Genomic DNA, 19,394 nt, shown 5'->3' with positions numbered 1-19,394 from the left:
GCAAATTTATTGAAATCCCAGTTACTCATGCTTATTATTCACCACAGCGATTGCGAAGAGCGGCTATGGCAATCTACTACTACCAACGACTTGCATTCAAATGCTCATGGCAATATCTATAATCGCCTACCTTGTTGCGGACACCGACAAATCATTGATTATCATTGCCAATTCGTCCACCAGACTCTTATCAGCGACAGCAGACTACTCTCTAACAATGTCTCCCAAAGTCGTCGTCATACCGGATCCAACAGAGGTATTTATCATGCCGTGTCGTTTGGTTTGCTTGCCACTGATAATATAGGCATCGGCTTTGAGCTCGCGACACAGTTCAGTAAGCGCGGTGACACTGTCATTGCTACTGTTCGTCGAAGGCGAAAGCCGCGCACTGGCACCCCCTTGCATAGCTTCCAAATGTGACCTGATGCTTATGATCTCGGGACAATTGATTATGCTGTCGCGGACATTGAGACGATCGCCCGTGAAGGCATTGATGAGCATTGGAATGTATGCGCTCCGCAATGGAATATATTAAGATGAGCTAACGAAGATAAAATCTTGGAGTGTACAATGTGGGTCAAAATCTGGCCTCAGTCCGCGAAGTCGTCCCGTCTGACATGCAAAAAGTCTTCCACATCAACGTGAACGCACCGACATTTCTCGCATCCAAGCTTCTGCGTGCTACAAAGAAGATCGTATTTGTATCGTCTGTTGCCGCGTCTTTCGACTTTACGAACTTCGGCTCGTTTCTCACCCAGTTGGAGCTCCATTCATTTACGCCGCTTCTAAGTCCGCGAGAACCTGATCAAGCATGTGTAAGAGAGGTGGGCACATCGGAATCACTGATTAAATTGCAGTAGGATACCCGAAGTACTCAGGCCGAGCGCTCTGGATGCAAACAATACATTTCAAACCGTTGCGCCCCTGTCCAGCCCATGCCCCACGCGAGACGAGATAAAATATATTTGGCATCGATCACTATTGGCGTATTTCCTATATCTGACCTTCTTACTTCCGCTATAGGCGCCAATTCAACGATGGTAAGATTCAGATTAAGCATTCCGAGTTCGACATACTTTCCATCTTCGACAATAATCTGACGCAAAAAGAAGTTACAAGCGTCCAAAGCCTCTTCCAAGGTACTTACATGTCTCGTCACTTCTGTTCGATGGCTTCTTCCGTGTCTCTTGTACACTTCAAGAAAAAGGTTGGAAACCTTACCAAACTTCCTCCGTCGGATCTTGTCATATTGGTCAGCAAGTTGTTGCCAAACACTTCGATTCGCTCTTTGTTTCGGTCGTCGAGCTACCAGGCGATGATGCTCCCCAAAAGATAGGCAAATCGCGGCGTATCGATTTCACGAGCGAGAGGTCGCGGCTTACTCTACACTATCTTCACTTCAAGGCACTTCCATTCCCACATTCTACGGCAAATTCGACTGTCACTTTCCCAGTCGAGCGACGGAATCAGATCAAACTGTTAAAGTCATACTGATGGAACATAACATGGCTGGCCATTGTCGTGGTATTCTCCTGACGAGATTACGGAATCACAGGGCCAGTGGATTATGCGGCAAACGGAAGCTATTGTGCGTCAGATCTAATCGAGGCAGAATATATAAAGGAGGGTCTGTACCTCGCTGGCTCGTCAGATAAGAACCTGTATTCAATAGAGTCAAGTCTGTTTCGCCGTCTTGTTTCTGTTCTCCTAGTAACATGCCAGAAGGGTCAAAAAATAAACTATTGGGGGAACCCCGCGAAGTCTTCAAGCTCACAATGCAAGACGATAAAATCTTCCTCTTTCATCGACTCAGGCGAATACCTGCTTTTTTCATTCAAAATCTCTGATGCTTTGAAATCAACAAGGACGACTCTTCCCAGCTTCGTTGCGAGGAAATTTCGCAGAGCTAAATCTGAACTACCCCGTGTATCAATATCCGCAACTCAACTAAACCACACAACAAACCACACAACCAATCACGACAATCAACAACCCCTAGACCCCAGCATGGCTTCTAGTCCCGAGGCATTCCTGGGAGTCCGAGGGAACTTGGCGATCCGTAGCGTGAAGGTCAATTTGGTCAAGGTTTGCTTTGTATCGTGCCGATTCGAAGCGGCAGCTATCAATAAGTTCTCTGTAGTGGTTTATCTCGTTGACTGCGCCAACGTTCGATTACACAGTCGTGTCACTAATTATCACTTGACTTGGCGCGGCAACATCTTACCGCAGTAAAGCAATGTGATTGTAGGATGAAATTTTACATGTAACTCCTGCATAAATTTACAAATTAAATATCATCACATTTCGCCTCCAAACTTCCCGGTGAACTGAATCAACTCCAATCCAACAAAAAACGCAGTCAACAGATATTTTCTAACCTCAGGATTCAATAATTTCATCTAAAACGCTCATGAGCTGTCGTGTATCGATCCGAGATACATCAGCATTTGCTCCGTTGGCTGCAGCAGAAGCCTTCACAAATCCTTCCCATAGCTTGATGCTAATGTGGACGAGATCCAGCTTATACGAATTTTCCCTGCGCAATGAGTCGTATGCCTCGAGATTGGATATAGAATTCTCCAGTTGATCTGCCAGGGACCTACTATCATACGATTCCAATCCCCCAGTAGTAGGCTGGACCATGATACCGGTGTCGTTCGCCTGCGATGGAGTACACGACACGGACGACGACGCTTCAGATGAGTTCGGAATTGAAGATATGGGAGATATGCTATATGTCGGCGCGGGAAGAGGAGGTCCATAGTACGGCTGCGGCACTGTTATCGTATCGATGTCCCCAGATTGGAAGTATGCTGTGAAGTCAACTGGTAGCACCGACGGTTGTGCAGACGAGTGCAGCTGGGGCGCCTTTGCTTCAATCGTGGGCGCATTTGTCGGTGCAATAGCTACTTGCTGTTGATAAGCAATGTTTGTATTGAGTGATGCAGTTGTGTCGCTCGAGGGTGCGGGTGCGATCGACACATGCTGAGGAATTGAAGACGCCGTCGTAATCTGAGCAGAACTAGCAGACGCTATCGGAATTTGAAGATTTGCTGAGGGCGGTTTATTCGTCGCTTTCTTGGCTGGTGCTATTCCACAGGTCAGGCACGGATGCTTGTCCTTCAAGATATCCTCTTCCTCCTTTGATCGGGGCGGCGCACTCAAGTACTCCCCACTTTCGTTACTCTTCAACCAGTCCTCTACCATCCTTTCATCAAATCCAGCTTTAGATAATAGTTCTCTCAGCTTCCTATTTTCTTCGACCACGCGGCGAGCGGTCCGCTGAATCTGTATGTTGAGTTGCAAGCCCTCTTCCTGACACGACCGGATCTTCTCCTCCAAATCGGCCACGTATTCTCGCTTACGCGCACGTGAACGCCGCTGATTCTCTCTTATCCTGGCTAGATGATCCGCGCTGCTATTTGTTTCTTTCTTCTTCGTGGTCTGCATATCAGCTACTTTTAGTAATCGTAGGCTCGCATATACTGATAGAAGTAGACTCAATCTTACCTGCGGACCACCTGGTGGGCTGACTGAGCCTGAGCTTATAGCTGCGGTCGAGCACGACATTATAATAGCTTCATACAATGCAACGATCAGTTGATTAGAGCCTTTAATATGATAAGCTGTTGGTTTATACGAGAATTGCTGGCGTAGATGAGTCCGAGCGCTTACCAATTTGGGAGGTGTCAGTCGGCCGCCCCATCCAAATGACTTCCGCTGATGCATCATAAGCTAACCCTACTACATAGTAGCAACGTATTTCCTGACAAAGTATACACTATTTCTATACAATGAACATTGAGCATACATGTTAGTACAGGTTTATGGCTATTTTGAAACTGAATTTATAAAACGGCGTTGCCTCACGGCCCTACCTCTGATCAAGGTGTTATGTTACCGCCACGCGCAATACCAATGACCAGGTTCTTTCTCTCTGCTATAACGTCCGCGTAGTCTACTAGCGGGTCGCTAGCGTCCTCACGAACATGAAGTAATTCACAACACGTTGTCCATTTTCAATTTACACAGAAAATGATCTGGCTAGACCTATATTTTCAGAGATAACTGACCACACAATAAAAATACATAATAGTTTTGATGATGGCAATTATATGCCTTGAGTATCTACAATCCAGCCTTATTCTAGAATTCCTGGAGATAGCTTAGCCAATTCAGCTATCTGAGTACCATCCACGCGCATTGTTTGCCACTCATCCATTGGAATAGCGCCAAGATTCTTATAAAATGCAATTGATGGTGTGTTCCACTTAAGAACCTATTCACAACATTGACGATTAATATCTAGTCATTCACAGTACGTGACTAATATCGACCACTTACCGACCACTCCAGTCTACCGCCATCAATTTCCACTAATTCTTGAGCTAGAGCAAAAAGCAAGGCTGAGCCGAACGAATTGCGCCGGTATTTAGGCTGCACATAAAGGTCCTCTAAATATATGCCGGGTTTTCCATTCCAGGTCGAATAATTGTAGAAATAAAGTGCAAATCCCGCCGGTATCCCTTCCTCCGTCTGCGCTATAAGGACTTTGGCGTAAGGCGTGGAGCCGAATATGGTCTTCTCGAGCATTTCTTCGGTGCAGAGGACTTTGTCAGGTTCGTGCTCATATTCAGCCAACTCCTTTATGAATCCCTTACAGCTATGTTAACAATTCTAGGTTGAGAGCAGTGATGATTGATATTTACCAAGATGAACGGCACGTCCTTAATCGTGGCTCTTCTGATGGGACTTTTCTTAACACCTGATGTCTCGGCCATGGTGACAGATTGTCAGTCAGATAATTATCAGCTTAAGTATACCCTCTATATGTATTAACTGCGACGCGTGCTTCGACGATCTTGGACTTCGACGGCTACTTTAAGGACGGCGGGTTACGAACGTCTTACCTTGATTTTGCCTGAGCAGTCAAACTTAAAATTAAGATTCGAGTTGGATTGTATGAGATAGATTGCATTTGCGAATCCAATGTAATAGTAACACTAACAACTACGTACAGTCACACTGCATTTGGTTGTTATGTGTGCTACTCTTATGCTTTGTGCATTGTCGAAAGATGTGAATAGAACATGCCCCAAAAATACACGAACGGTAATTTCTATCGAGATTCTTCGGGTTAGGGGATAATAGTTGGTCAAATGCAGAATCGATGTACTACAAAGATTTTACCAATAAATGGCTTATATGCGCAAAGCCCTTGATGTTCATGGTCTAAATTTGCCAGCGAGAGTAGAGATGCGACGTATGGAGTGCACCATATGCGCACTGAATATGGTTTAGGGCTTTCTTTTAGAGCTGGCTGACGACTCTCCGAACTTTAGGTGTCGAAGGCGTAATCGGGCGCCTCACAAATATCAGAAGTGCATGTGCGGGTCTTCTACCGGCCACAATCAAGACTGGCACTACATTCGCCTTTATATCTGACATACCTGTATTCGTTGTCCTCGCCAGATAAATATGTCCTTTTTATCGTCAAAGCCACAAGGTGTTATGGGCAGTGGGAGCGGGGGGTTCTCAGACTCGCCCGAGTTCGATTCGGTAGCAAATCGCCTATCGAACCAATTGTTTACGCTCACCACTAATATCTCAACCGTACACCGGCTGTTGGGTATGGTTGGTACTAAAAAAGATTCTCATGAAATTCGAGACCGAGTATCCTCTTTGACCGATGACACCCGTGAACTGTGCAAGTCACTTGGAGACGACGTTAAGTTTTTGCAGAGTTGGACGGACGTTACGGTACGCATGTCATATTGCGCTTAGACCTGGAGTGACCTTACCTGTTTGTACTGACGACTGTTACTCTAGCCATCTCAGAGATTTACACAGCAGAAGCTTTCCCGAGAATTTACTTCTTTGCTTGCGGATTTCCAGTCGGTTCAACGATTGTCAGCCGAAAAACAGCGGCAGTTCGTGATTGCGGCGAAGTCACATCTCCCTGGCTCTACACAGCTGCTATCGCCCGGCGCTGAAGGTCCAGAGTTTGAGTATCAGCAGCAACAGCTTTTGATGCAGGAGCAACTTCCACAATCACAGCGACTCGAACAGCTGCCACGGCGGAGTCAGGTGCAACAACAGGAAACGCTTGACATTGTTGCCCAGGAAGAAATAGATTTCCAGAACTCGCTTATAGCAGAGCGTGAACTTGAAATTCAAGGCATTGAACAGGGTATTTCGGAATTGAACGAAATTTTCCGGGATCTTGGTACCATGGTCACCGAACAGGGTGTCTTGGTCGATAACATTGAGTCGAACATCACCAACGTCGCTGATTCGACACAGCAAGCGTCTGCAGAACTTACCAAAGCTTCGCGGTACCAGAAAGGCACACGTAATAAGTCTTGCTGCTTACTGCTTATTTTGGTCGTTATTTTGGCAGTCGTGTTGTTGGCAGTGTTTTTGGGTTAAACTATATACTAGTGTTGAAAATGAACCAAAGCTGATATGAGATGGTTCTGAATCTCCGGAAAACTGAGTTGTTGGCCGTGGAGATGTAATTATTGACTTGACCTGTCGAACCATGACTAAATTGTCTATTTCCGTTCAGTATTCATTCTAGTGATATATTTGGTCTAGAGGCGTTGGATACAGTTTAGGGGATTTTAAATATTCATCACGTTCTTCTTTGATTTAACTTACTTCAGTTGACTTGTGCTCTTTGTTAGGTAGATTGTTACTACAGGATTGGTGCCGTGAGATATATTCACAAATTTTGTTTCGTAATATAGTTACATATTTTATTTCTCGTATTACCTGGTACATATGGTAACTAATGTTCTGTTTTAATGCGGTTCTGAAGCCGTCCGAAAGATAAATGTTGCGAGACTTCCTTTCCCATACGCGGCGTGAGTTTAACGAACCCTCTCATTGTATGGTAGTTATGCAAGGCCGACAGCTACCTTCCTTCGTTGGACTCTAGAACTTATATGACACAGAGAACAAGGCGCCGCAATCAAATTAGAGTGTTCAACGAACTTGAGTGTAGGGAAGGGTCTCTTTTGGTACGTTCTATTCGTTAGGTTGTTCGTATTAGACCAGTCATGAGCGGGTCTAGCCGAACAACGTCGGACCCGTGGGACGACGACTGGGTACCAGCGGGCGAGGTAAGCGATAACTGAATAGGTCTAGTATATCTAGAAAGAATTATTCTGACGAATTGTAATTTGAAGATATCCAAGTCGCAGACTTCTGGTGGGGTGGTCGTAGAGTCGAAAGCTCAGATTCGGAAACTATTTGCTCCGGATAACCTCCATCCTAGCCAGGACGACGATTCACCCCCAGTACACCCAGTTGGCCCAATGTATGTTGACGTGTTTGAGGGAGCATTGGTTTCCAACATCTCCGATTAACTTGCATGATAACTTAGTAAATACGAAGTTCAGACGAATGGACAAGGCTCCAAATACAGACCACAGCTGCGAATACTAAAGCGCACACCAGACTCTACGAATGCTTCTGCACTACCAACTTCGACATCACGTGCAGATGGAAGAACTGGGGAGACGGATTCCGAACGAAGGGAAAGAGCCCGCCGTGACAAAGAAGCGAAGTATCGAGCTGTTAGAGAGTCAATTTTCGGAGCAGAGTCTGGTAATTCTAGGGGAACAAGTAATGCCAGCAATAGCAGTATAAGCAGTGATGGTGGGAGCAGTCAATCATCACGCAATAAAGACAGGGAAAGCAAAGACCAGGCGCCTAGAGATAGCAGGAGGCGCGGGACTTCAAGTTCAACGGGAAGAAGTTCAAACGGAAGCACTCCGTCGCCGGCTAGAGGGGTGCATAGTGGTACTGACAGTTCAGGACCTACAGGAAAAGGAGGAATAATAAGGGTGCCCAAGGGACCCGATGGTACGCCTGGATTTGGACGTAACACAGTACTGGCTAGAAAGGGACAATGACGTGACCAATTGTACTATTATAACTTTGTATATATTTAGGGCAATACTTGGTTTTGGGGCTGTGAAGTATGGCTCGCATATGAGTCGGGCTATTGTGTTATCTTGTTTTGGACTATCTATCATGGACGAGATGCGTGCAAGAAGCCAGGATAATCGTTCTGTTTTAGGCAGACTCTTCGCAATCAGCCAGCCACCCATCGCCATAGCACGGCAATGGCAATATTTGGGAAAGTAGACATATTGACAGTATTCAAAGTTCGCTCTGATCGGTAGACAAACAAGTTCAGTTGCGTTGCGCGAAAGGGTTGGGGCCGAGTAATGTGGCGAATTAGGAGAGCATAATGATAGAAATCACCGGATCACGGTAACTAGGGACGAACCGGCGGAAATGTGAGAAGCGATTGCCGCTGGCATATGGGGCTGATAACAAATTCGACCTGTTATTTCATACAATATGGTTTCTTTTTGTCACTCGCTTACGAAAGGCTACCGCTGTTGTCTTTTTCATTCTCCAAGCTAAGATCATAAGAAACGTCCTGGACTGAGAGGCAGTCTTCGTCATTGACTACGGCCAGCCTTGAGCAATCCAGACCACACTAACTCATATGCACATTTAGTTCTATGACGCAATGCTCATGGGCTTCTCGAGATGACTTGAGAGTGTACAAATAATGGTCCTGCGGGCTTTGAGAAAGCGACCAGCACCTAATAATAGTCCGGTTCTAACAGGGCAGCGGACGGAGAACTCGTAGGTCCGCCGGCTTATGTCCGCAGAAACGGCGCTGCTTAGCACCTCAGTATCCTATCTACGCGTCATTTGCGGTTACATCTGCGCTAGCAATTGCAGTGTTGTGCCTGGGGGGGGGGGGGGCACGTGCGACATCCTCCATAATTTCCAACCTCCAAGTGCCATGGCTTTGCTGACTTGGTGACTCGTGTCGCTTCTTGCTCACTTACAAGTTCGTCACTTTTCGACAAGTTTTCTACCTACGCAGTCGCCCGACTATCGTTGTCCGCAGTTTATGTCCTCCTACTCTTCGTCCGTTGCTTCGATGATCACAAGCAAGGAAGAGCGTCGGCGACGTTCCTCGAGCATCATCTCGCACCTCCAGCCCGAAACGATAGAGGAGCAGAGCGACCAGGCTGCGCTTCCCAACCTCAACGCGAACTGGGTCAACAATAAAGGTTGGTATCTTCTATTATGTGTACATTCCTCAAACTCAAGCACTGCGGTTGGTTTTTGGTGTAGATGAGCGGGATCCGGTAGCGCCGACGTATTTTGTTGGGCTCTTAATAATGCAGGCCTATTGTTGGGATGACCTACACAGTGTCCAAAATCTAGGCTCAGCACGGTCATTACTGGGCGATGCATTTCGGAAGTGATTACAGAGATTTGCTATGCTGAAGTGCTTCTAGCTGTTGCGTGCCAGGGTGTTATTGTGCTAGTCGGCGAGGCGTTTATTATGTGGTATTTGAGTGACTAACAGCACCGCCTTGTGTCTAGGCGCCTGGGTTATACATTTTGTGCTTATTGCTTGTCTCAAGATCTTCTACGATCTCCTTCCTGGGGTATCGCAAGAACTGAGCTGGACCCTTACTAACATCTCTTACGTTGTTGTGAGTGTTTGTGAAGATATGGATATCCCCTGACCGTCCGTTCTGACACCGGCATAGGGGTCGTATATTATGTTTCATTATGTTACCGGAATACCGTTCGAATTCAATGCGGGTGCTTACGATAATCTTAATATGTGGGAGCAGATCGATAATGGCGATCAATATACTCCTACCAAGAAGTTTCTACTAGGTGTCCCAATTGGATTGTATGCCGGTTAGCAGAATTGGCTGAAAATTTGCTAATATGCTCTCGCAGGTTTTTGATTTCTACTCACTATACCCACTATGACCTTAGCATGTTCGTCTTGAATTGCCTGGCGTGTCTTGTTGTTGTGATTCCGAAGTTGCCAGCGGTACGTGTAACCACAAGTCTTCCAACGCGAGCACGTTACTAACACTGCTAATTAGAGCCATCGACTGCGATTATCAGTTCCAGAGCTGATGACTTCGTCTGGTTGGAAATCGTAACGCGGCTCCAGGCCATCCGGCCAATTTGAGTTTTTGTTCGTCCTGTCTAAACTCTCCTCGTCCACTTAGGTCCTTGGATCGATGTTTAATTTTGACTTAGTTTGCGTTTTTTGTGTTGATTTGCAAAGGTTAAGGCTAGGCCATAGGCTATTCTTATAAATAGCTAACCGATGTGATGTTATGACATGGTCTTCTCTATTAAGAAGGCACCACTCTTCCCATGACACTCGTTATATATGACTTCTAATTAATGCGGCTTCTCTTCGTGTATTCAGCTTTTCAGTATGACGCGGAAGAGTGATTTTACTTATTTACTCTTCAACAATATATGGGGTGGTGCGACATAGAAATCAGGCGTGGAAGGTTTACGGATTACGGTTATCAATGGTTACAGGAATATGTGGTGCTTGCTTTGGTTTATTTTATTACTTGTGGATTGTCGCATTGGAGAATGATGTCTTGTAGTTTACCTACGGGTATGCGGATACGAAGATGTTTATCCAAGGTGCAGGTTCATTCGCTATTTTTATTTCGTGTAGAAAGTATTTATTACTTTGTGCTTAGCATTTGGCGTAACGGCAATGAAGTTTATTCCATGAGTCGTCCCATGTTCATTCTCTATGACATCGTATGATGGTAATTTGCCCATCGTAGTTCGTGGCTACTATGTATTAAGTGGGTCACACTTCCAACGGCTTCATAAGGCTGTTATATGCAGGTCCTTTGCACCTTTTTACAATACTGTCAAATACCCGTAACTTAAATTGCATTAAAGATTCATATTATTCTTATCATATCCGTCTTATAAATTATTTTCTGAATTTAGCTCTTGCTCTAACAACCTCCACTCAGCTGTCAACTCCTCATTCTGCGTCTCATCAAGATCTAGTAGGCCATCATCCTTAGCTCTCCTGAGTCCTTTCCGGATGCCCTCTTTCTCTTCCTCTGTAAGTCCTGCCTGCGACTTTGCAATCACCAGCAAAATCTGCACGACTTTCTCAATCGCAGAATACGACCCTTCGACATGCAATAATTCCAGCAACGACGGGACAGCCGACAACGATCTCAATATCTCAATTTTATCTTTAAGCGGCTCGGTTGACAAAATTCCTGCCAATAAGAAAATCGAGCGTCGACGAATATCTTCGTCACTGTCGTACAAATGCCGCTCCGAGCCCGGAATATTCTTCGTCTCTTCATCCGATTTATCCAGTCCTTCCTGCCGAATAATAGACAAGAGGGTCTGCCATCCTTCTGCGTTTTTGAAAGATTCGTAGCCTGTTGGGTGATTTCGAATCGCGGAGCTGAGACTGTACATAGCTTTTAACCGCGCTTCTTTGGATGTATCTTTGAATGCTATATGCAACAATCTCGGGATTGCATTTGGGTACATTAATAGTGCTGCCTGTGACTTAGGATTGTTTTGAACTGCGGTGCCAATTACCCAGCACGCCATCTTGCGAAATACAGGTGACGGATCGACTAGTTGCTCTATCAGCGGCGCCCAAAGATCGAGGCTCTCGAGGTTATTCGCGTTATCTAGGTTTTCCACCAACTGTGCCATGATTAGCATTATGGTCACAATGACAGTAATAACGGACTCACCATTTCGAGATTATCAAATGCGGTTTCCTTTGTATCGACGTCGGCATTGGGATCTAGAATCGTGTTCATCGCTTCTCGCATTAGTTGCGCGTCATCAGGTTGTCCGAACAATTGCGCCAGAACCTCTGGATTCTTAAATTTGCCATGTTAGCCCTTCCTCTAAGGAATATACTAAGCTATGATGGCCAAGACGTCGTGCGTCCCGGACTGACTTACCGGTGGTTTCTGCTGGTGAGAACCGGGATCGGTACCCACGTCCTGTGAGTTCTCGATCGACCATTTCAATAGTTTTTCCATATTGTATAACACGCTTGACACTGTATGTCCAATCTGTTGCCAAATTGACAAGTTAAGAGACTGCTTAAATATTGATTCTCGCGGTAATGGAGACCTCGACGCAAGAATGCGTCATCGAGAAAGAAGTTTCACGCGCTTTCTAGAACAAAATTGGGAAAGCTGGTTGCCTGTATGAGCTTAGCTTGAGCCGCATTACCGAGCCAAAGCAGTCTATGCCCTAAGCCATTACCTTTCTTCTGAAGGCCCTAATTCAGTTATTTAGGAGAATTATGGGAAGTGCGCCTGCTTGGGAGACTCGACGGATTCATCACTACACAGCTGCATTTATTAATCTAATATTATTACTTACGGCTGCATTTATTAATCTAATATTATTACTTACGGCGAACAATTTTCACACACGAATAGCGGTTAGTACAGCCCGAGAGGGGCTCACATCTTCTGTCGACATATTATGACATTCTGATCCCGCACGACAAGGCACAATGTCCGACTCGCCTTTCAACTTCAAGGTGCTCTCGTCGTCGGAAGTGACGCCAATGGCGACACCAGACAACCTGTCCTCTGTCTCATCTGCCTTCGCATCCTTCTCGCCCTCCGTGCTCGACGTGGCAACGGCAGGATTGACCGCACCTCATGGGGCAACGCCTCTCAGAAACTCCATCGAACAAACTACGGCTCCGACATTGGAGGCTGATCTTCAGCAGGAGAACATCACAGCCGCGAAGAGACCATTGTTTGGAAGAAGCAAAAGTGATGCTGTGCAGCGGCGGGACATCGAAGACATAGTTCTCATTCTTCGGCGGCGGCCCGGCGCAATTTCCGAGCTGGGTATTGAGCGCATAGCAAGAAATAATTCGTACGTCGTATCTTGACTGTGCACGGTAGAATGGCTTGCTTACAGTGATTACGCAGACTGGAGGTTTTCAAGGACGACATTGACGGCGGTAAGCGCATCAGTTTAGGAGGCAGAATCATTCTCATCGACATCGACCTCCTTCTGCCGGCCAATAAAGTCACTAAAGTCGCGCTGTCCCTTGCAAGTATGCTTAACGATCAGTCATCAGCAGCACAAGCCCGTTCAGACGTGTTGTTGCTAGCTGACTTACAAACAGCCACACTGGATGCGTTTGCGCGGAATGTGGAGAGATTAGCGAGACACGACAAGCTGTCTACGAACCAGATAGACAATTTTCAGGTTCTGGACGGGCTGTACAAGAATGCGCTACAAAGAATACACGAGTATGAGATTCATGCGGGGATCGATGCCGAGAACATGGGCCATGGCACTCCAGCCGTGGATGATGTCGGCGTCCTGGGATTGTCCATCTGGTATTGGAACGAGCGGCATAAAATCCCGGAATCCTTGTCCGAGTCCGAACGGAAGCGGTATCGCGTGATTGTCGAGATCGGACAGTCTGGCCGTACGGGCGGTGGCTGGGGGGTGGTACAGAATAATGCTTTAATTGGAGAACAAGTAGCTACATCAGAGTACGTCGTATTTCCTAGTTCACCAACATTTGTTCGTTATACTAAGATGGTCAGTGGTGAAATCAACTGGCAAGAACCCGATTACAGCAATCTCGAAGACCAAGTCACTAGTTTCGTCCTCAAGCTCGACCCGCCGGTCGCAATCCCGTATTATGACGCCGCCATCCTCGATCCAGAAGGCGAGGCTGAGATTGAAACGATCCCGACATTCAACGGCTCCAAAGACACTGTAGTCTTTGCCAAGCGCGCTGTGTACGATTCCCGAGGACAGCCGGTGGAATATGTTTTCAGTTTGACGTCGACTAGAGTTGCGGAGATGCGGAAGATTGAGGAAGTGTATCTTTCGCATCCGCGCCAGATTTTTTCTGTGTTTGAGGTGTGTCCTGGCAATTCGTTTTTGCTTGTAATGAGCGCGCTGACGCTTGCAGATTTTGAGACAATCCATACGGATGCGTGCACTGATACATAGCGTGTTTAAGCCAAACTTTCTGATACCTAGATCGGCTGTATCAACGGATCTCCCATCGACGTTAGCTGAATTAGTGTCGTCCCTTGACAATCGCAATAACTCGATGGCCCAACCTGAGTCAACAGCAAAGGCCAAGGCCCCGCCGACCAAGATATCTGTCACCCTAACGAAGCCGTACGGTCATGTGCCGCGGGTCACAGTGATTATGCCGACAACGGATTACACCGCTATTGACGGGCAACCTCGATTGACCAGTTTTGCCGTCGACGTGGCGCGGGGCGGGAAAATTGGTGTCGCCGGGTTGGTCGTGAATGAACATGATGATATGCAGGGAAGGGAGGAGATGGAACGGACGCTGGAGCATGTGATTGATGTTGCAGAAGACTTGGGTATTGTTGCGCACTGGGTTCGCGAGCAGGTACGGATGTGACGAGAATACATCGCCGGCGTTTAGGAGTGTTGAAAGGAATGCATTATAAATACAGCAAATTATCATTACGCAAGGAAATATATATTCTACATGCGATAACCTCTAGTCATCTATTACGTATTACGTTATTGACTCTTACCCTCTTGTTCCGTATGCGTTATTTTCGTGAGAGATTAAAAAGCAAACACCATGTCCTCGAGCTTAGACACCGGTCGCGCCTTCTCGTAGCCGAGCTCGACGGTGGCCTTCTTCATGACACTAATCATAGGAGGCGGGCCGCAGAGCAAGATCTTGATGTCATTCGCAGGCGGTGGGCACCAAGCCTGGCCCCAATTAGCATACTTCTTTGAGCAAAAGACTCTGGCTCACCTTAATTATATCAGCAGTCACGAAGCCAACTCCGCCAGTCCATCCTTCCTTAGGATTATTCAACACGTAGTAAACCTTAAAATTCTCGTGGTTAGCCGCCAAGTCGTCCAAGTCGTCCTTCAATAAAATATCCTCCTCCGCAACGTTCGCGAAAATAAGACTGATTTCAGTCTTGTCTTCCGGGTTCTTGAGCACGGCGCGGATGATTTGGAGCATGGGCGTGATGCCTGTGCCGCCGGCGATCATGCCGAATGCGCGGACTAAGCCGGGTCGATAAACCATGTTGCCTTTGGGGCCACGGACGCGGATTGTTTGGCCTATTTGCAAGCCTGCGACGTGTTTGGAAATGTTGCCAGTAGGGTAGGACTATATCCCATAAGTGAGCGACTTCATTGGGTGGCTGTCTATGCAAAATATGAGGTACCTTGATTAAAAGATCGAAATAGCCGCGGTCGTCATCGGATGACGTAGGAGTGTATGACCGCACGATTTCCTTGCCATCGATAGTCGCCGCGATGGAGACATGCTGCCCGATAGGCAGTCCGAGCATGTCATTGGAATTCGGTAGCCCGAATCGGTAGCTGCGCAGATTGTGAAAAAGTGCACCTAAAAATCAACGCGCGAATACCTACATGCCAGTGTTGTGCGACAAGATCGTCTTCTCTTTCAATTCAAATTCCTGGAACACATCGGGTTTCAAGGCCTTCCGCGGTTCTAACGCAAACAATTAGCACACCGTATCGCTCTTACTCGTCCTCCAATCCGGTCTCAACCTCGACCCGCCATCGAAAGAAACCAAATACTTACGCCCCCTCAAGACCTTTAATGCTGAAAGCGAAAAAGCCAGGATAATAGAATACAAGATCCACTCCCGCTTCACAATCGCAGTGCCGATGATGATGAGACCCGCAGGGATGTATATCCCATGTAGTGGCGTCTTGAGCAAGTCATTTTTGTCTGTCGTGCTCATGTTGAATTTGTGCGAATCTTGCGCAGTTGAGGTGAGTTCGACCTGGAGTAATTGTCGCGTCTATGCTTGTCGGTATAGATGGCTTGCAGCTCTACTAATGCTGTCAGAGTAGACGTTCGATTAAGGCCGCTAGCTTTTCAATGGTCAGTCGAAATCACAACGGATGTGTGTACGGGGGTTGGAGGCGGACGCGACCGATCGCGGATCTATAAACGCAAAACTGTTCGCGGTTCCCGAAGTGCCACATCCACGCGCTTTTCCACGCCCCCGGGATAGGTTTGCCCAAAACGCACATAATATTATTATTGTTGGGAACCCATAGAGGCAGGGTAACGCAACAACAGTGACCCGGCTTGACCGGTTTGGAGTAATTATTGTATCGAATTTATCCGTGTCAGTTTGACATTCTCAGGCTAAGTTTTAGGCGCCGGGTTATTAGAGCTTATACTAGTGGATATTGTGTCAGAAGGGGATATCATCTTAGGAGTTATACATCGCGCAACCTTGCACGACTTACAGTGGCGCCCACGTCCATCCACCAGATCAAGTACACAACCAATCGATATCAACCATGATTGGTGAAACGGAAAAGTATGTATGCTAACTGACAATATTTAGTCTCGAAAGATGCTAACTAGACAGTTCTCCCCCGTCATCACCGGCAATAGTCCACACCTCTATCCCTAGGTTTCCAAAGGACACGGATTTATTCCGACGTATTGTGCACAATATGGCGGACGATGATGACGAGGACGGTGAACAACCTGCCCGCAAACGCGTGCGTGTTGACGACAATATTGAGGACGAAGACGAGGATAGCCGATATGATGCTGTCGAACTTGGGAAGAAAGGCGGAAACGCCGAGTCGCCTATTATGATTTCGGATGAGAGGGATGAGGGTGAAGAGATTAATGATCGTAGGAGTCGGAGCGAATCTCCAGAGAACCAGGAGCAGGACGGTGGAGACGGCAGTATGGATCCGGAAGACGACGATACACCGACAGATGAGTTTCCAAAAGGGGTTACCAGACCGCCGAGGTTTATTCAGCTTGGAATAGTGGATGGCGTTATTACCGTCCTCGACGATCCGTTCAGCGAGGAAGAGTCTGAGGAAGAGGAATCCGAGGAGGAAAACGAGCGGGACCCCAATGCTGAAGTCGATCCTGCTGATAAGCTCGTGAAGCCCGCGTCTAAGAAACGGCTGCGACAGCTTCAAGAAGCAAAGCAAGATGTGGGCGATAGTAACGAGAAAGTTGCTACATTTGAGGAACTAGTCGAGATGCGCGGCGATGGTCGGTATTTCGGCAAGCTAGAGAATGAACAAGTCTTGCTTTGCATTAATTGTCACCAGCCCGGGCACATGGCGAGTGACTGCCAAGTCATTGTGGTATGTACTTGTACAACGTGCGCATCTTTCGCCATTGCTGACGACTTAGTGCCAAACATGTGGTGAGCAAGACGACCATTTGACGCGCAACTGCCCCAAAACAAAGCGTTGCTCAAATTGCAACAAACTCGGACACGACTCGTTCGCTTGTAAAGAACGCCGTCGAGATATCTACTGTTCTCGCTGCCGCTCCTCGCGCCACGGCTACGAGGTACGTGTCTTATGTTCTATGAGTATTAAGAAGACTCTGGTACGAGCTGGCTGACAAAATAGACATGTCCATCAATTTGGTGCCTATACACAACGTCCCGGAAGCCACTCCGTCCAATCTCGGCCCTCTTTTGCTACAACTGCGCCGAAGAAGGACACTACGGCGACAACTGCCCACGTGCACGCCCTATGATGCAGCCACTGATTGAAGCATCTGTGTTCTCCGCACCCAATTTACCTTCTGGATACAAGTTGTCCAAAGAGCTGGAATCCATAGTCGCCAAACGCGGCGGCTTCGGCACGCCTGGTCGTTCGTCAAACGTCGATTCGTATAGACCTAGTCTGGAAGAATCGTACAGAAACGATAGAAACTCGTACCGTCCTGACCACAGACATGGCGACCGTGGCAGGCAAAATCGACCGGCCAGGGACAGGGACCGGGACTATCCGCCTCCTCGCGATGATTACTTCGACCGAGGACGCAAGAGCCATGGCAACGGCCAACACTCGCGCAAAGACCCGATCGTCGATAAACGGGTTGACAGCCGGTATTCCGACGCGGACAGAGATGACTGGTCAAGGCGGCGCCAGCAGGATTCGGACAGTCGGTATGACTATCCTCGGGGCTCTGAACCGAAGGTGTCGGGCGCGATAAGTCTGCAGGGTAAGTCCAAGAAGGAAAAGAGTGGTAGTGTAAGTGGAGGCATGAAGCAGAAAATTAGCGCAGGGAAGGAGGCGTTTAAGAAGTTGATGAGGTGATATTGCACACAGGATCGGCGTTTGGTTGCTTCTTTGTCTACTACAGCTGAGGCTCGTATGTACAATATCTCTGCATATATACATTCAATATCACGTTTAGTTGCGTAGAAAGCACAGATTCGCTCTTTTGGGAGTCGCCCTAGACAGAACTGTCAATAGTGGGCAACAGGGCTAGACGCATAATGCGAGACATGTAAAGAAAAGCTTAGTTGGGTCGGGTGGTTGGGTAGACCTGGAGATAACCGATAGGAGTTGGGTGTCGAGATGACGTCGCAAGAGCAATCTGACTAGGGCAACAGCGAAGTAGTGAATTGGAGATTCGAGACCGTTTGCATCTGAGTTTGTGCAATTGTATAGACTGGGAGCATTGCGACAACGTTCGAGTATTTATAGGATACGTCGTGGACGGATATACGAAAGAAGCACTGCCAGAATCGTGCTACTGAGTGCTGAGATTATAAACTAGAAGCCAATCTTGCGCTACTGACTCGCTATAGCGATGACAATCAGTTAAACCACAGTAATGATCTGAAAACAGGCAAGAACCCTTAGCAAAAGTAAATGACGATCAAGATTGATAATTCAGCAGTCATTCGGGAGCCAGAACATGTCCACTGTTGCAAGTGCCTCGTAATATCACTTCGACCAATCTCAAAGGACTCGATTTGGACATAATAGGACTGTAATAAAGCAATTGCGGTCTGAATACAGTAACTGGGCGGGATGCGCCGGATGGAATTTTGAACACACCTATGATACAGCACAAGCGCGGGGTGGGAGATACGTAGGAGGCGCAAGGCAGCGCACGGGTCAGAGATGATGCAAGTGAAGAAATTAATACATGGACGACAGAGTTTTGATGAGAGAAGCAAATCCGAACACGACGATTCGTTTGACAGCAGAACTTGAGAAATGACCTCGGGTCGGATACTGTAATGCCTTCCGAATACAGGGAGGTCGGCCAGTAGATGTTTACCGCCGTCTGACACGTACCTATCAAGCAAGTCCTAATGCTGGCCGAGGCCCAGGAGCAAACAAAGGGGGAGGGCTTGGAGCGTTCAATATACAGCATTATATATATTTACCGTCCCTGTGCTTCTCACGTATCGCGCAACAAACTAGTCTCGTCAGATCTAGTGTCGACTGGCAAATGATAGACGTCAAATTCAAAAAAATGCGTAATTGGTAACTCTGTAGACGGACGAATAGGGCTTGACTCACGGCCGACTCGTTATCGATTGGCCCGCAGCCTTGGGCACGCGCCCCGCCCGTGAATATGATGTCCCCGATTACGCCAATCTACTCCTGCGGAGGTCTGACTTTTGACAGCCACCGCTGGGTTCTATGCTGCAGTCTGGCACATGCCGATTTCAGCTTCTAAGTTAGTCGGGCATTTCATCTAT

General features: G+C 47.2%; 10 protein-coding genes across 10 annotated transcripts; 6 read left to right on the top strand and 4 right to left on the bottom strand.

Moving 5' to 3' along the window:
* The first annotated feature begins 518 nt into the window (after window positions 1-518).
* On the top strand, window positions 519-1,003 carry POJ06DRAFT_54574 (uncharacterized protein). Its single transcript, XM_056191191.1, has one exon. It carries the CDS (start codon window positions 618-620, stop codon window positions 858-860), a length of 243 nt encoding a protein of 80 aa, XP_056046178.1. The 5' UTR covers window positions 519-617; the 3' UTR covers window positions 861-1,003.
* Window positions 1,004-2,379: 1,376 nt separating this feature from the next.
* POJ06DRAFT_265587 (uncharacterized protein) lies at window positions 2,380-3,570 on the bottom strand (the record flags this gene model as incomplete). The annotated part of the gene is made up of 2 exons (XM_056189090.1): window positions 2,380-3,444; window positions 3,511-3,570. 2 exons carry the CDS (start codon window positions 3,568-3,570, stop codon window positions 2,380-2,382), a joined length of 1,125 nt encoding a protein of 374 aa, XP_056046177.1.
* A 571-nt stretch (window positions 3,571-4,141) lies between these two features.
* Window positions 4,142-4,781, bottom strand: POJ06DRAFT_235684 (acyl-CoA N-acyltransferase; the record flags this gene model as incomplete). The annotated part of the gene is made up of 3 exons (XM_056185848.1): window positions 4,142-4,279; window positions 4,345-4,641; window positions 4,662-4,781. 3 exons carry the CDS (start codon window positions 4,779-4,781, stop codon window positions 4,142-4,144), a joined length of 555 nt encoding a protein of 184 aa, XP_056046176.1.
* A 586-nt stretch (window positions 4,782-5,367) lies between these two features.
* On the top strand, window positions 5,368-6,770 carry POJ06DRAFT_206046 (t-SNARE). The gene is made up of 2 exons (XM_056185372.1): window positions 5,368-5,760; window positions 5,830-6,770. Exons 1-2 carry the CDS (start codon window positions 5,479-5,481, stop codon window positions 6,427-6,429), a joined length of 882 nt encoding a protein of 293 aa, XP_056046175.1. The 5' UTR covers window positions 5,368-5,478; the 3' UTR covers window positions 6,430-6,770.
* A 291-nt stretch (window positions 6,771-7,061) lies between these two features.
* POJ06DRAFT_235682 (uncharacterized protein) lies at window positions 7,062-7,919 on the top strand (the record flags this gene model as incomplete). Its single annotated transcript, XM_056185847.1, has 3 exons — window positions 7,062-7,124; window positions 7,191-7,321; window positions 7,388-7,919. The coding sequence occupies 3 exons, from the start codon at window positions 7,062-7,064 to the stop codon at window positions 7,917-7,919; spliced, it is 726 nt and encodes a 241-aa protein (XP_056046174.1).
* An 871-nt stretch (window positions 7,920-8,790) lies between these two features.
* POJ06DRAFT_54476 (ORMDL family-domain-containing protein) lies at window positions 8,791-10,168 on the top strand. The gene is made up of 5 exons (XM_056191190.1): window positions 8,791-9,104; window positions 9,424-9,536; window positions 9,594-9,742; window positions 9,793-9,889; window positions 9,945-10,168. Exons 1-5 carry the CDS (start codon window positions 8,942-8,944, stop codon window positions 10,002-10,004), a joined length of 582 nt encoding a protein of 193 aa, XP_056046173.1. The 5' UTR covers window positions 8,791-8,941; the 3' UTR covers window positions 10,005-10,168.
* Window positions 10,169-10,806: 638 nt separating this feature from the next.
* On the bottom strand, window positions 10,807-11,906 carry POJ06DRAFT_235681 (armadillo-type protein; the record flags this gene model as incomplete). The annotated part of the gene is made up of 3 exons (XM_056185846.1): window positions 10,807-11,559; window positions 11,610-11,741; window positions 11,826-11,906. The coding sequence occupies 3 exons, from the start codon at window positions 11,904-11,906 to the stop codon at window positions 10,807-10,809; spliced, it is 966 nt and encodes a 321-aa protein (XP_056046172.1).
* Window positions 11,907-12,134: 228 nt separating this feature from the next.
* On the top strand, window positions 12,135-14,356 carry POJ06DRAFT_245455 (mediator of RNA polymerase II transcription subunit 1-domain-containing protein). Its single transcript, XM_056186656.1, has 4 exons — window positions 12,135-12,765; window positions 12,822-13,397; window positions 13,452-13,773; window positions 13,826-14,356. The coding sequence occupies exons 1-4, from the start codon at window positions 12,392-12,394 to the stop codon at window positions 14,294-14,296; spliced, it is 1,743 nt and encodes a 580-aa protein (XP_056046171.1). The 5' UTR covers window positions 12,135-12,391; the 3' UTR covers window positions 14,297-14,356.
* On the bottom strand, window positions 14,357-15,878 carry POJ06DRAFT_245450 (uncharacterized protein). Its single transcript, XM_056186655.1, has 5 exons — window positions 15,473-15,878; window positions 15,298-15,379; window positions 15,090-15,246; window positions 14,666-15,031; window positions 14,357-14,619 (listed from the first exon to the last, which is right to left on the bottom strand). Exons 1-5 carry the CDS (start codon window positions 15,633-15,635, stop codon window positions 14,470-14,472), a joined length of 918 nt encoding a protein of 305 aa, XP_056046170.1. The 5' UTR covers window positions 15,636-15,878; the 3' UTR covers window positions 14,357-14,469.
* A 272-nt stretch (window positions 15,879-16,150) lies between these two features.
* POJ06DRAFT_54405 (uncharacterized protein) lies at window positions 16,151-18,286 on the top strand. Its single transcript, XM_056191189.1, has 4 exons — window positions 16,151-16,230; window positions 16,278-17,022; window positions 17,072-17,233; window positions 17,296-18,286. The coding sequence occupies exons 2-4, from the start codon at window positions 16,366-16,368 to the stop codon at window positions 17,989-17,991; spliced, it is 1,515 nt and encodes a 504-aa protein (XP_056046169.1). The 5' UTR covers window positions 16,151-16,230; window positions 16,278-16,365; the 3' UTR covers window positions 17,992-18,286.
* The last annotated feature ends 1,108 nt before the right edge of the window (window positions 18,287-19,394 follow it).

This window comes from Lipomyces tetrasporus (genome assembly GCF_029532465.1).
Source record: "Lipomyces tetrasporus strain NRRL Y-64009 chromosome Unknown POJ06scaffold_2, whole genome shotgun sequence".
In the NCBI taxonomy this organism is placed as follows: domain Eukaryota; kingdom Fungi; phylum Ascomycota; class Lipomycetes; order Lipomycetales; family Lipomycetaceae; genus Lipomyces; species Lipomyces tetrasporus.
The sequence above is the reverse complement of the archived record's forward strand: the minus strand, read 5'-3'. Positions and strand labels throughout refer to the sequence as shown.

Bases quoted from the DNA above. Each gene is read 5' to 3' on its own strand.
- POJ06DRAFT_54574 (XM_056191191.1), top strand. From the start codon at position 618: ATGCAAAAAGTCTTCCACATCAACGTGAACGCACCGACATTTCTCGCA.
- POJ06DRAFT_206046 (XM_056185372.1), top strand. From the start codon at position 5,479: ATGTCCTTTTTATCGTCAAAGCCACAAGGTGTTATGGGCAGTGGGAGC. The intron at 5,761-5,829 runs GTACGCATGTCA...CTGTTACTCTAG, and splicing joins AGAGTTGGACGGACGTTACG to CCATCTCAGAGATTTACACA.
- POJ06DRAFT_54476 (XM_056191190.1), top strand. From the start codon at position 8,942: ATGTCCTCCTACTCTTCGTCCGTTGCTTCGATGATCACAAGCAAGGAA. The intron at 9,537-9,593 runs GTGAGTGTTTGT...ACACCGGCATAG, and splicing joins CTAACATCTCTTACGTTGTT to GGGTCGTATATTATGTTTCA. The intron at 9,890-9,944 runs GTACGTGTAACC...ACTGCTAATTAG, and splicing joins TGATTCCGAAGTTGCCAGCG to AGCCATCGACTGCGATTATC.
- POJ06DRAFT_245455 (XM_056186656.1), top strand. From the start codon at position 12,392: ATGTCCGACTCGCCTTTCAACTTCAAGGTGCTCTCGTCGTCGGAAGTG. The intron at 13,398-13,451 runs GTACGTCGTATT...TAAGATGGTCAG, and splicing joins GAACAAGTAGCTACATCAGA to TGGTGAAATCAACTGGCAAG. The intron at 13,774-13,825 runs GTGTGTCCTGGC...TGACGCTTGCAG, and splicing joins AGATTTTTTCTGTGTTTGAG to ATTTTGAGACAATCCATACG.
- POJ06DRAFT_245450 (XM_056186655.1), bottom strand. From the start codon at position 15,635: ATGAGCACGACAGACAAAAATGACTTGCTCAAGACGCCACTACATGGG. The intron at 15,380-15,472 runs GTAAGTATTTGG...TGTTTGCGTTAG, and splicing joins ATTAAAGGTCTTGAGGGGGC to AACCGCGGAAGGCCTTGAAA. The intron at 15,032-15,089 runs GTACCTCATATT...TATGGGATATAG, and splicing joins ATTTCGATCTTTTAATCAAG to TCCTACCCTACTGGCAACAT.
- POJ06DRAFT_54405 (XM_056191189.1), top strand. From the start codon at position 16,366: ATGGCGGACGATGATGACGAGGACGGTGAACAACCTGCCCGCAAACGC. The intron at 17,023-17,071 runs GTATGTACTTGT...CTGACGACTTAG, and splicing joins GTGACTGCCAAGTCATTGTG to TGCCAAACATGTGGTGAGCA. The intron at 17,234-17,295 runs GTACGTGTCTTA...CTGACAAAATAG, and splicing joins CCTCGCGCCACGGCTACGAG to ACATGTCCATCAATTTGGTG.